At 37.2% G+C, this 13378-nt stretch overlaps 2 protein-coding genes across 2 annotated transcripts; both read right to left on the bottom strand.

The window, feature by feature from the left end:
* Positions 1-274: 274 nt before the first annotated feature.
* On the bottom strand, positions 275-3427 carry LOC123877624. The gene is made up of 2 exons (XM_045924450.1): positions 3083-3427; positions 275-835 (listed from the first exon to the last, which is right to left on the bottom strand). The coding sequence occupies exons 1-2, from the start codon at positions 3213-3215 to the stop codon at positions 285-287; spliced, it is 684 nt and encodes a 227-aa protein (XP_045780406.1). The 5' UTR covers positions 3216-3427; the 3' UTR covers positions 275-284.
* A 1116-nt stretch (positions 3428-4543) lies between these two features.
* LOC123877623 (peroxiredoxin-2-like) lies at positions 4544-8600 on the bottom strand. The gene is made up of 7 exons (XM_045924449.1): positions 8392-8600; positions 8266-8314; positions 7693-7834; positions 6970-7105; positions 6561-6663; positions 5610-5738; positions 4544-5166 (listed from the first exon to the last, which is right to left on the bottom strand). The coding sequence occupies exons 1-7, from the start codon at positions 8422-8424 to the stop codon at positions 5075-5077; spliced, it is 684 nt and encodes a 227-aa protein (XP_045780405.1). The 5' UTR covers positions 8425-8600; the 3' UTR covers positions 4544-5074.
* Positions 8601-13378: the final 4778 nt, after the last annotated feature.

Here is a 13378-nt window from a genome sequence, read left to right as displayed (position 1 = left end):
TTCCGTCATATTGCACGATAAATCGGATAAATCAAGAACTATTATCTATGTATAAAAATAAATAAAAATCTGTTTTAGAATTTACAGGTAAAGTCCTTTCATATGATACCCCACTTCCCACTTGGTATGATTATCTTACTTTGCCAAATTTCACGATTTTAGGTCAACGGGAAGTACCCTATCCTATTAGGTTTCCTTGACAGACAGACAGACAACAAAGTGATCCTAACTATAAGGTTCCGTTTCTCCTTTTGAGGTACGGAACCCAAAAAAATTTGTAAATATTACTCAATTTTAACACCCTGGTTTATGGTATTGGCAATATTGTCCTCAGCATGCATTACTAATTGGAATAATTCTTTCTTTATTGATCTTTGATAATACTCCGGCATTTGCTTTGTGCTCTTGTACATTGAATCAAAGAAAGCTTTCAAGGGATCCCCTGCAAGTAATTCTTTGCGTAGCTCTTCCCTCTGAACAAGTAGTTTCTCCCGGCTATCCTCGATCTCTTTTAATAATGTACACAAACCTTCACTGTCATCTGTCACAATGTCATCCTTCTTTTTTTTATGTGCCACAGGTAACATATCTGTCATACTAGTATCCATAACGTGGTCCAATCCAGCTGTGTCATCCACACTTCCAGCATCAGGAGGTGGTGTGACAGTATCTCTTTGGGACATGTGTGGTACCAGGAACTCCATGTGACTCATGTATTTCCAGGACTTTATTTTTTTATGAGGCCGTCCACTTTTTCTTTTGTTTTTGTTAATCTTTTTTAGCGCCTCTCGATGCGTGTCTCGCAAATTTTTCCATTTTGTCTTTGCTGCTGAAGCTGTAAATAAAACATTAAGTACCTAATTAATTTAAATTACCCCTTAATGGGCATGAGACGGGTCTGCCCGCGAAATTCAAAAATTTGGTTTTTCGCAATTTGTAAACTAATACAACAACGTAGGGTTATGGCATTTTAATTGCGCCAATAGCAGTATCATCCTCACAGGTTTATATACAAATCTTTACTTGAAAGGGTCCAGTTTAAGAAATTAGCTCTAGCTAGAGCTAATTTCTTGTGTAATCTTATTAGCAAATTGCGAAAAACCAAATTAAATTTGAATTTCGCGGGTAGACCCGTGTCATGCCCCCTAACGGAGTGAAGTATGCCGAGTAAAGGATTGAAGTAGGTAGGTAGGTATGCCGAGTTAGAAATGTTTTTATTTTAGAATAGTTCAAAGAATATACTACTCTCTGAATAGTTAGTGACAGTCCAGTAGGTAGACCATGCCTCAACAATTTTCGCAGTTGTTACTTGTTACGTCAATTTTCCAACTGGCTACTGTAGCACATTTTAGCGGACAATTTTATATACGGAGCACTTTTTATCTCTCTACATGTTTTAATTCTACCTGTGCCTCTACCATCTAGAAACTGGGCCCTTATGGTGGAAGCGACGGGTCTGGCCGCGAAATTCAAATTTTACTTGGTCTTTCGCAATTTGTAAACTAATACGACAACGTAGGCTTATGCCACTTTAAGGGTCCAGTTTAAGAAATTAGTTCTAGTATCGACTATTCTGACAAATTAGTCGATACTAGAACTAACTTCTTAAACTGGACCCTTTGAAGTAAAGATTTTTATATAAACCTGTGAGGATGACACTGCCATTGCCGCAATGAAAGTGCCATAAGCCTACGTTGTCGTATTAGTTTACAAATTGCGAAAAACCAAGTAAAATTTGAATTTCGCGGGCAGGCCCGTCGCTTGCCCCTTATACCAATCACAAAATATGTACTCTGTGACAGGACTGGACGCCGCAGCTACATTGCAGTAGACTAGATTGCCTAACATAGGCGCTCCGCCCACGTCAGACTTTTTGTAGGCTCGGTAATCGGGCCGAAAATTTTCAAATCACAGCCGATGTTGTGCGATTCAATGCACACGTTCGTCACTTGGTATGGTCATTTTTAAGCCGATGGTTATGGTGGGAAGTGCACGTCATGAATTTGCAGAGACAGATGGATTTACAGAAGAAGATAAATGTTTAGATAGGTAGGCATCATAACTGGGCACCGTTAAACAAATAATTAACTTCATTAATCGCTAACACTAATCCGTAACTAAAAAAGTTGACTCGGTTAAATTCTAAAGCGTAACATCGCAGAAGATTTAACGCAAGTTAACGTTAATCCGTTAACACGTGATTAAAATTGCATTTTTATACTTATCGTTGTGCTAATGATCTACTTACAAAAACTATTTGTTTGGGTTCTGGAAGTAAGAAGGTTAAAATATCTTTGCCCTTGGAAAAGAGACCTACATTGACGATAGGTAGCCTTTGAATCGGCTATTTTTCTTTGATTTCAAGTCGCCCATAGCTTGGCATTTGATTTAATGTCGATTTAGGATAGAGTTCCCTCACTCTAGTTGACTCTGGCGGCGCTGTGCTTGGTAATACAATAGTAGGTACTGGATTAAAGTTTAACGGACTTGAATTTTCGGTCATTTTTAAAGTTAACTCAAAAGTTAATCCGTCAGTCGTAATGTTAACTTCGTTAATTTACGAATTAATGCCCAGCTATGGTAACTAGGTATGTACCTATATATTTTGAGGTACAGAAGAAAAAAAGATACAGATGGGGTGGTCCAATAATTTCCCAGAGATTATTAAACGTGTTATTTTATGTTCGTCAAGTGCATGCAAATAATGCAATCAACTGTCGGTGAATATAACTTATATGCGTTTAGTGCATACATTTCCGAAGGCTCCACTTTCCACCGACAATCGGATCGGCCGCCGGGATGCACCGATTTTGTTTTGACCGTGTTTTTACAGGGCGTGTCAACCTGTAGGTATGTTTCATTTTTGCCGACAACAAATCGGTCACCGATTGTCGGTCGTGGATGGAGAGCCTTAGGTAATATTGTAGTTTTTGGCCTTAGGTACTAAAATTACTTGTAAGATGGCGGTCTGAAAACAGCTGATATTCGCGGTCATATTGGCTATATTCAACTCTCGCTCGTCGCCTGTAGGCGCGCCGTACATTATTTAATAATTATTAATAATATTTAATAAAAAACTTACGGCTCTCTATCTTTGTTTTCTTTGCAATATCTTTCCAAGCTGCATCTTTCACTTCTAAATTTTTGTAATGAGGCAGTTTTGTATCCCAAAGACATGGATGCTGTCTCACGGATTCAATAAAAAACTCGTCCATTTCTATTTTTTCAAAGAAATACGTGAAACTATGTACATGAGTAGCGCAGAGTAAATTGTAAATGTCTCGGCCGCCTATCCGAGCGACCGTGCGAGTTATCGCCCGTCGCACTCGCACACTCGCTAATACCCCAAAGACAAAACAGCTATCTCAACTACACACTCGCTTCTCGCCAACTCGTTTGACGTTTCTATTAAAGGTATTTAGATCAATCGTTTCTCGCTATTCATCTGCTGCAAAAAATTCAAAATTCAAAATTCAAAATGTTTTTATTCAATTAGACTTTTACAAGTTCTTTCGAATCGTCAAAAGCATCTACCACTGGTTCGGAATGCCTTTCCTACCGAGAAGAACCAGCAAGAAACTCGGCGGTTGCTCTTTTCAAAGATTTGATATACAATATTATGCCATGTATAAAAGCAATTGAAGTCCTGCGCATTGCTGGAGCGAATCGAAGTTTAAATCCACGCTTTTTTATCATTTACATAATCTTCGATAGTATAATATGCTTTTCTCAAGAGCATATTTTTAATAGATTTTTTGAACCTGTGTAAAGGCAAGTCCAAAATTGACTGAGGAATTTTGTTATAGAAGATTATACCCATTCCCACAAATGACTTTTGGACCTTCCTGAGACGGAGCGTAGGAGTCGCAAGCCTGTTACGGTGTCTAGTCAGCCTGTTGTGTAGATCGCCAACCTTCTTGTAACTAAGAATATTTTGTCTTACAAAAATTATGTTGTTGTAAATATATTGAGAGGCTACGGTAAGGATACCTATTTCCTTAAATTCCCTTATGCTGCGGGACAAAACGTGTTATATTAAATTATTATGAGTTTTATTTTTTGTGGTATCGTCTACGTACTGATAAAGTACTCGTGCGTAGCCGGTATTGTATAGTTCTCGGTGTTGAGGTAAGAAGACACGGCGGGAGATGTATCCATCAAAAATAGTTTACTAGTGATCGCTGGACTTGACGCTGGCAGCTGAAGTTTGAAGAGTGGCGGCAAAAAAATAAAAAAAAAAACATGTTTGGTATTTCATTTTTTTTATATATTTTGATTTTAATCAGTGGTGACGGGTAACTTTAGAAACACGTCAAACATTGTGAATCGACGGTTCAATGGAAATCTGGCACAAGTATCAATCATCTACTAAATAAGTGTTCTTCACACCCGAACAAATCCATTGCGGGTGACGTGCAGTTGTGCGGGGCGTCCCCCCCCCCCCCGCCTCATACCCCCGATTGCCATCTCAACCTGTCGCGTACTATAGTTCAAATCTTATGTTGTAGCTTTGATAATGACGGGGTAAAATAAAACAACTTGATCTATAAATTGTATGTATTTGACATAGCATACGTTAAAATAATATCAATATAACAACAAAATTATTATTGAAGTTGGATTTCTGTCATTAAATGCAAGAATTACTTCGGAAATACATTTTTAACCATAAATATAATTACTAAGAAACAGGTCTTTTAATAACTTAAAACTAACAGTGATACAGGGATTTGATTATGTTTAATATCTTACAAAACTGTATGTACTGGATTGGCCATTCCAAACAAGAATTTTTCGATGGGTTAGTGATGAAGAACTTTAATTGCATTTAATGCCTAATCTAAATTCATAGTACACTTGGCATCAGGTCAAAATAACTCTAAACCTTGAACCTGCGCAGTGAACAATTAATCTAATTGGCGGTACAAAATGGTCAACTAGCCGCGCGATTAGTTCATCAGTCAACCTTTAACTTCTCGTAATAGGAAAGTAAAGTATCTACTATCACACACACATTCTCTAGACTATTTTTCAGAGCTCTTTTGACCTGATGCCAAATAGTTTTGTTAAAAAATTAGTTAGCCTTCTTGAAATACTCCTTGCTTTCTCTGGGATTCGGTTTGATGGTGTCTGCATTTGTATCAGGATTCCAATTGGCGGGGCATACTGTGGGGTGTACATTTAAAGGAATAAAATATTTAAGAAACAATAATGAAATTATTATGAGAGTAAAAATTACAAGTTTCGGCCGAAATAGCAATTAAACGCCTCATTTAGTTAAAAACTTGACTGGATGGAGCCTTGTCCTTACTAAAATAAGAGAAATAAATCTATATGAATATTATAAGCCTCAATAGCTCAATGGTTTTAGGAGCAGACTGAAATCCAAAGGTCAACCGTTCAACCCCCACCCGTTGCACTGTTGTCGTACTCACTCCTAGCACAAGCTTTACGCTTAATTGGAGGGACATTGTCGTATTCACTCCTGGCACAAGCTTTACGCTTAATTAGAGGGGAAAGGGGAAACTATTTATTCATTCCCATAATAGGAATGAATAAATAGTTCCCACTTTTTTTCTATCAAAAGGCTAGTAAAAGAAAATTCTCACCTTCACCATGTTTGTCAGCAAACTGGAAAGCCTTCACTAGCCTCAGGGTTTCATCGACGGACCTTCCTACAGGCAAGTCGTTTATTGACATGTGCCTTAAAATGCCATTTCTGTCAATGATAAACAACCCTAAAAAAGAAAGTTAAAAGATGAAAAATAGATTAACTTTTGAATCATTAAACTAAGTTAAGTTAGTTTAGGTTATACTATATGTACTTTACATATAAAAATTAATGTTTGTTTGTCTGTCCTTTTGTTACCTTTGAAACTAAAAACTATAAAATCCGATGTTTTGTTCACGGAATACAAATCTGAATTCAATTCCAAGCAAAATGACCTAAAACTGTACTGAAGTATGTCCAAAGTTTCAAATTCAAATTGAAAATATTTTTTTCAATTAGACTTTTACAAGTTTTTTTGAATCGTCAAAAGCATCTACCACTGGTTCGGAATGCCTTTCCTACCGAGAATTTATTTTAGACTAGCTGTCGCCCGCGACTTCGTCCGCGTGGATTTAGGTTTTTCGAAATCCCGTGGGAACTCTTTGGTTTTCCGGGATAAAAAGTAGCCTATGTGCTAATCCAGGATATTATCTATCTCCATTCCGAATTTCAGCCAAATCCGTCCAGTACTTTTTGCGTGAAAGAGTAACAAACATACACACACACACACACACACACATACAAACTTTCGCCTCTATAATATTAGTGTGATTACAAACTTGACCATTTTCAAACAAAACAGCCTAATTGTGCTAATAGTCCAAAGTTCATGGTTTCAATCAAAACCGTGCAATCACAGAAAAGTTTTAACAGCATTTTTCATTGTGAGATAAAGTTGTCTTTGATGAAAATCATGTCTAATAAAAATCAATGACAAGGCCTAGGTTGGAGCGAGTTGGCCTAGAAGACACCTATTAACTCTTGCTTTAAAGGTATTGTGGGTATTTACCACGTAATGCGAACCCTTGGTCTAACATTACATCATAATCCTTTGAGATTTGCTTCTGGTAATCTGCCAATAATGGAATGTCTATTTTTCCCAAACCTCCATCCTGCAATAAGAATAATATTTATTTATACTATCTCTGTACCAAATTTCGTCCAAATTGGTTAAGCAGATGGGCAGTAACAAGGTAGCAGACACACATCCATACTTTTATCCATCATCCACATATTCCATGCTTGTCTAAAAAATTTATATAGTTATCAACCTTGCTGTACTGCTTTTGCTAATTAAAATATTTTTAATATATTTTTAAATGCACAAAATAAATAACTACAAATTCATTTTAGTGCAATCAACTCTTTATCAGCTAAAAATAAAAATATAATAAGAAAAGGAAATGATATAATTTTACCTTCCTAGGGGTATTGATCCATGCCAAATGACTGAACTCTGAATCAGTAGACACCCCAATAACTTGGCAGTCAATACCCGCAAACTCTTTGGCTCTGTCGCTGTAAGCTATCAACTCTGTAGGGCAGACAAAGGTGCTGAAATTGAAATGTGTTGGGGTTAGTTTGAATCTAGAAATGCTAATTTGGTAGTATAGCAAATCATAAACAAAATCCAGAAATTCCTGAGCATGAATACCAGTCTACTCAAGTCAACCCAGCACCAGCTCACTATATTGACCACAGGTCTTCTCTCAGAATAAAAAGGGTTTGTCATAGTCCATCATGCTGGTTAAGTGCTGACAGGCTTCATACATCTTTGAGAACATTATGGAGACCTCTCGGGCTTGCAGGTTTTCTCACAATATTCTCCTTAACTGTTAAAGCAAGTGATATTTAATTGCTTAAAACATATAAGTCCCAAAAGTCCGGATTCAAACACCCAACCTCCCAAAAGAAGGCAGACATCCTAACCACTAAGCTATCATGACTATTAAACAACATGTAAAATTGAATACTTGAAAAGAGCAACCCCTGAGTTTCTTGCTGGTTCTTCTCGGTAGGAACAGCATTCCGAACCAGTGGTAAATTATTTTGACGATTCAAAAGCACTTGTAAAAGTTTAATTGAATAAAAATATTTTGAATTGAATTGAATTCAACCAAAATAGATAACATCAAACTCACAAGTCCAGAGGATAGAACATAAGAACCACATATTTTCCAGAGAAGTCTGCCAATCTTATTTGGTTGAATTCCCCATTTACCACTGCTGTAGCTGCAAAGTCAGGGGCAGGCTTCTGTATTTTTGGTGCAAATGCAGCATTAGCTGAAAAATAATTAATTATTTCGATAAAGGACTGTAATATAGCAGGTAAGTTGGCCAAAACCAGAACCACGAAGTGCCCATAATACATATTAATGCGATAGTTTTAGTGTTTCAACAGAAACACCAACATTTACACCTACTTAACACTTAACAGGTATGCTGCAACGAAGCAACGAATCGACGTCATTTTTGGCATGGATACATAGTTAAAGACCTGCAGAGTGACATAGCCTACTTTTCATCCTGGAAAATCCCACAGGATTTTAGTAAACCTAAATCCACGCGGACGAAGTCGTGGGTATCAGCTTGTAAGTTAAATAAAGGAATGCACACGAGAAATTATTATTTTTCGTACCTACAAGATTGTCTTTGACCTATGAACTTATGGAAATAAGAATAGCAGTTTATGGAGGTTATATAATATTACTTACTAGTAGAAAAACACGATTTCCTCGTTACTGATACAGCTGGTGTGAGGACCTAGAGAAAATATAGATCTATCAACTGCTAAAAGTTAAAATTAACTCACTGTTTCATAAAAGAAAAACAAATCTTACCCGGCGGACTAAGTTCTTTACAAATAGTGACATTTTAGAAATTGATTACTTTAGATTTTAAAATATAATATGAGTAATTTAGTAGGCTCCTTAGTTAAGAAATTTTTCGCAATCCCAAATTAAAATTAGAAAATAGGATGGAAATGAATATTCACGCGATTACGATACGATTATTTATTGCACTTGGAAGTGACAAGTGAAGTCAGTGACACTTGACTGTTTTTTTTTTCCTCTCTGGTCTGGCTTTACAAAGATTAGCCAATGTCAAGTTTGTAGTTATTTGTAACAAGTTAGTTAAACTATACAAGTATGGACCCCGTCTGTACCGGCGCTGGCCGACACACGCACGGCACCCCCTTAGAGCACTTTCCAGTCAGTTTTAACAAAAAAATCACTCCAAAAAGGCAGAGCACGCCCGCCAGCTAACGCCAACACAGACGAAGTCCCACGCTTGACTGTTGACATTTGACAATTCGGTAATCATAGACTAAGTGTCTTTTTTAATAGTGCGCACAATAGACGATCCAACTAGATATCCAACATAGTTGGACCATGATTGGAACATTGTTGGTGTCAACTGTGCTATTAAGATTCAAACATATTAGTTTGTTTTCTTTGCTACGTAATATTATTATATACCTACGAATGCACGCACCTCTAACTTTTCGGAGTTATGTGCGTTATAAGCAATTAACAAGGAAAGGAAAACATCGCGAGGAAACCTGCATGCCTGACAGTTCTTTATAATGTTCTCAAAGGTGCGTGAAGTCTGCCAATCCGCACTGGGCTAGCGTCGCAGACTATGGCCTTATACCTTCTCATCCTGGGAGGAGACCCGTGCTCAGTAATGGGCCGGCGATGGGTTGATCATGATGATAATGATGACCTACGTATTTTAGTCATCATTACAAAATCATGCGAAATTCAATCTCGGAAGTTCGGCGGCCGGCCGATGGACGGTCGTTTCGCTTTCGATACAAACTCCTCTGCTTAGTACTTACTTGTTTGTAATTTGAATAATTTAAGTACTACTTACTACCTATCTTGTATTCCTCACATAAGCTTCTTAGCATTTGTTGAACCTTTTAAGGGATCAGATCACAGCATTCCTTTTGCCTTTTGCATTCAACTGTTCCCATTAGACAGATTTCGATATCCGGGTGAAACAAAATACATCGTTATTTCCTTTACAAATACGATTCAGAATCATTCGAAAACATTTCACTGAAGAAATTTTGGCTAATAAATAAAATAGAAGCAAAAAAGATTCTTTCATTAGGTATTATACTTAACTGAAAATAAGCTGATGAGTCCATTTGTACGTAGGCACATTATTTTGTAGCCAGTAAAAGGTCTTAATATTATTTTCTACATGGGTCAGTGATTACACACTCTTTGACATACGAGTAGGTAGGTACAAGGTATTAGTACCTATTTAGATATGTACTTATCATCCACTCATAACCGGCTCACTATGAGCACGGATCTCACCTCAGAATGAGAGCGGGTTGGCCATGATCCACCATCCACCACCACTAGTCATCCACCATAGGTCATAGTCCATTACGCTGGTCAAATTCGGATTGGCAGACTTCACATACCTTTGAGAATATTATGGAAAGCTCTCAGGCATACAGGTTTCCTCACGATGTTTTCCTTCACCGTTAAATCACACTTCACACTAATATTATAAAGGGGAAAGTTTGTGTGTATGTGTGTGAGTATGTTTGTTACTCCTTCACGCAAAAACTGCTGAACGGATTGGGCTGAGAACGGAGATAGATTATACCCTGGATTAGCACATAGGCTACTTTTTATCCCGGAAATTAAAGAGTTCCCACGGGGTTTTTAGAAACCTACATCCACGCGAACGAAGTCGTGGACATCAGCTAGTAAAATGATATTAATTAATGGCTTAAAACGCACATAACTCCAAAAAGATGGAGGTGCGTGCCCGGGATCGAACCCCAACCTCGCAAAAGAAGACCGATGTCCTAACCACAAGGCTATCACAGCTTCATTTACTTTATTTCCATTATCTACAAAAAGTCATGTACTATGTTAACCCAAAAAGAGGGGTGTATAAGTTTGACGGGTGTATCTGTGTATCCGTCTGTGGCATCGTAGCTCGTAAACTAATGAACCGATTTTAATTTAGTTTTTTTTTTCAAAGGTGGCTTTATCGAGAGTGTTCTTAGCTATAATCCAAGAAAATCGGTTCAGCCGTTTGAAAGTTATCAGCGCTTTTCTAGTTACTGTAACCTTCACTTGTCGGGGGTGTTATAAATTTTTAATTTTCACTTGTAGACTTTCTATTTATGTAGAAAAAGTTTTAAATTTTAGTTTAGTACAAACTGAAATGCAGCGAAATGGCAGTGAAACGGAAAGATATTGATTTCCCTGTAGGCTTTAAAAAGTTGCTATGAGATTTTTTATGCACTCCTCTTGATGGTTTCTTTTTACGGTTCCCAGGTAAGACAAGTACCCCTTATAGTTTCAGTATATACATATATTTATTTAGTCCATCGGCTGAATATGTTAGTCGGAGCATATTCGTCTAGCAGTTTTTGGAAAAAATTACGACCGCCAAAGGGTACGTTTTGGCTATAGTCTAACACGCTGGACAAGTGCGGATTGGCCTTTGAAACATTATATGGAGAACACTTAGGTATGCAGGTTTGAATTAAGGTTGTTTTTTCTTGTGCAAAATACGTTTGTATGCAGAGAGCTAGTTAGCTAGCTAGAGAGAAACTTCTCTTAAGACTTTAAGCTGTATTCCGTTCAAGTCAATAGCAAGTAAGCGGTGCATTTAAACCCCTGGGGTACTGCTATTGTGAGATACTTTAATGCCTCAAAGAGCAAAAGGCTAGAGCTTAGTTGAAAGAGATTTATATTTAAGAAGAAATCTACCAGACGTACTGAGTTCTCATTTTTATTTTCAAAGGATCATTAGCGAATACCATTCTTATAGTAATATGTTCATCTAAAATACTTATTACAGGAACTACCAGTATCTACTCGTATGATCTATATAAAAAAATACCAGCCAAGTGCGAGTCAGATTCGCACACCGAGGATTCCGTACTCGGATATTTTTTTCGACATCATGCACGAAGCACGATAAATCAAAAACTGTAAAAATAAATAAAAATCTGTATTAGAATGTACAGGTAAAGCCCTTTCATACTCGTATGATACCGCACCTGTTATAGTTATCTTACTTTGATTTATTAACACATTTTAATTGGTTTTATGTGAAGTTCACGGTTTCGGATTTTTTTCCTATTGCTATAAGATCTACCTACCTGCCAAAATTCATGATTCTAGGTCAACGGGAAGTACCCTATAGGTTTTCTTGAAACGAACGAAAAGATCCTATAAGGTTTCTTTTTTTCCTCACTATTTTTTCCTTCACCGCTAAATCAAGTGATATTTAATACTCTGAAAAATTAAAACGCGTGCCCCAGACCTCTCGACTAGGACCCTCGACAAGTCGACGACTTGACCGCTAACTTCGTCGGTTTCACAGAGGTCACATGGGTCTCTCCGTCACTTGCTCCATACAAACGTAGTTCGTCTCTCATTGGAATACTAACCAATCATACTCAATGGAATTTTGCAGAAACATTCCGGGAACTAATATGTATGCCTGTGGTTTTCCAGATTTCCGTTAAAATATTCGGTTTCAAAGTTACGCGTTCTTAAAAATTCACATACAAATCTTTGAGCCCCTGTAATTTTAAAACTACATATTTTTAGAAAAATCTAAAACACCACAGGCACAGATATTAGTTTCTAGAATATGTCTGCAAAATTTTATGGACTTTGGTTGCTTAATATTCAAATGAAATTGGGACTACGATTGTATGGAGCGAGTGACGGAGAGAGCCCTGTTAAGTGGAGGTGTCCTTTATTAGGTCGTCTTATAATAGATGGAAATACGATTATCTCACCCTAATAAGATAATCTATATTCTGTTATAATAGTTTGAACCTTTTTTACACTGAATAGTAGATTAAGGTCGTCTCCGCAGACTTAGAGTAAAGACTAGATGCCGCATATTCATTAAATTTTTATTATCTTTTTAACCCCCGACCCAAAAAGAGGGGTGTTATAAGTTTGATGTGTGTATCCAAGAAAATCGGTTCAGCCGTATGAAAGTTATCAGCTCTTTTCTTGTTCACCTTCACTTGTCGGGGGTGTTATAAATTTTTAACCGATTTTCTTGGATTATAGCTAAGAACACTCTCGATCAAGCCACCTTTCAAACAAATAAAGCTAAATTAAAATCGGTTATTTAATTTAGGAGCTACGATGCCACAGACATATACACAGATACACACGTCAAACTTATAACACCCCTCTTTTTGGGTCGGGGGTTAATTAGTAAGATTTTAAGACTAAATAGTTTATTAAGCTGTTGGTATTCCCAATAAAATAAAATAAAATTTTGGGCATGTCCCCTTGGGTACCCTATCCACGGAAAAAAGTTAATATAACTCTTTCTGTTTGGCTCTATCATTTGTATCGGTAGGTAAGATAGAGAGAGAGAGAACGCTATTCTAACTTATCCGCGAAATGATGTTAAGTATAGCGCTCTCTCTGTTTTTGTATGGGACTAGCTGATGCCCGCGATTTCGTTCGCGTGGATGTAGGTTTTTTAAAAATCCCGTGGGAAATCTTTGATTTTCCGGGATAAAAAGTAGCCTATGTGCTAATCCAAGGTATAATCTATCTCCGTTCTAAATTTCAGCCCAATCCTTCTAGTAGTTTTAGCGTGAAGGAGTAACAAACATACACACACACACACACACAAACTTTCGCCTTTATAATATTAGTATGATTAGGTAGAGAGAGCGCTATATTAAATTGATTCTGGACGAGTGCGGTATCTAGCTACTCTAAATCCTTGGTCGCCTCCCTGTGGGTCTCAATTCTCAAAAATATAAATATTTCGCTGCTAATATTTGCTCGATTTACATTCCAT

Source organism: Maniola jurtina, chromosome 24, assembly GCF_905333055.1.
Source record: "Maniola jurtina chromosome 24, ilManJurt1.1, whole genome shotgun sequence".
NCBI lineage: Eukaryota > Metazoa > Arthropoda > Insecta > Lepidoptera > Nymphalidae > Maniola > Maniola jurtina.
The sequence above is the reverse complement of the archived record's forward strand: the minus strand, read 5'-3'. Positions and strand labels throughout refer to the sequence as shown.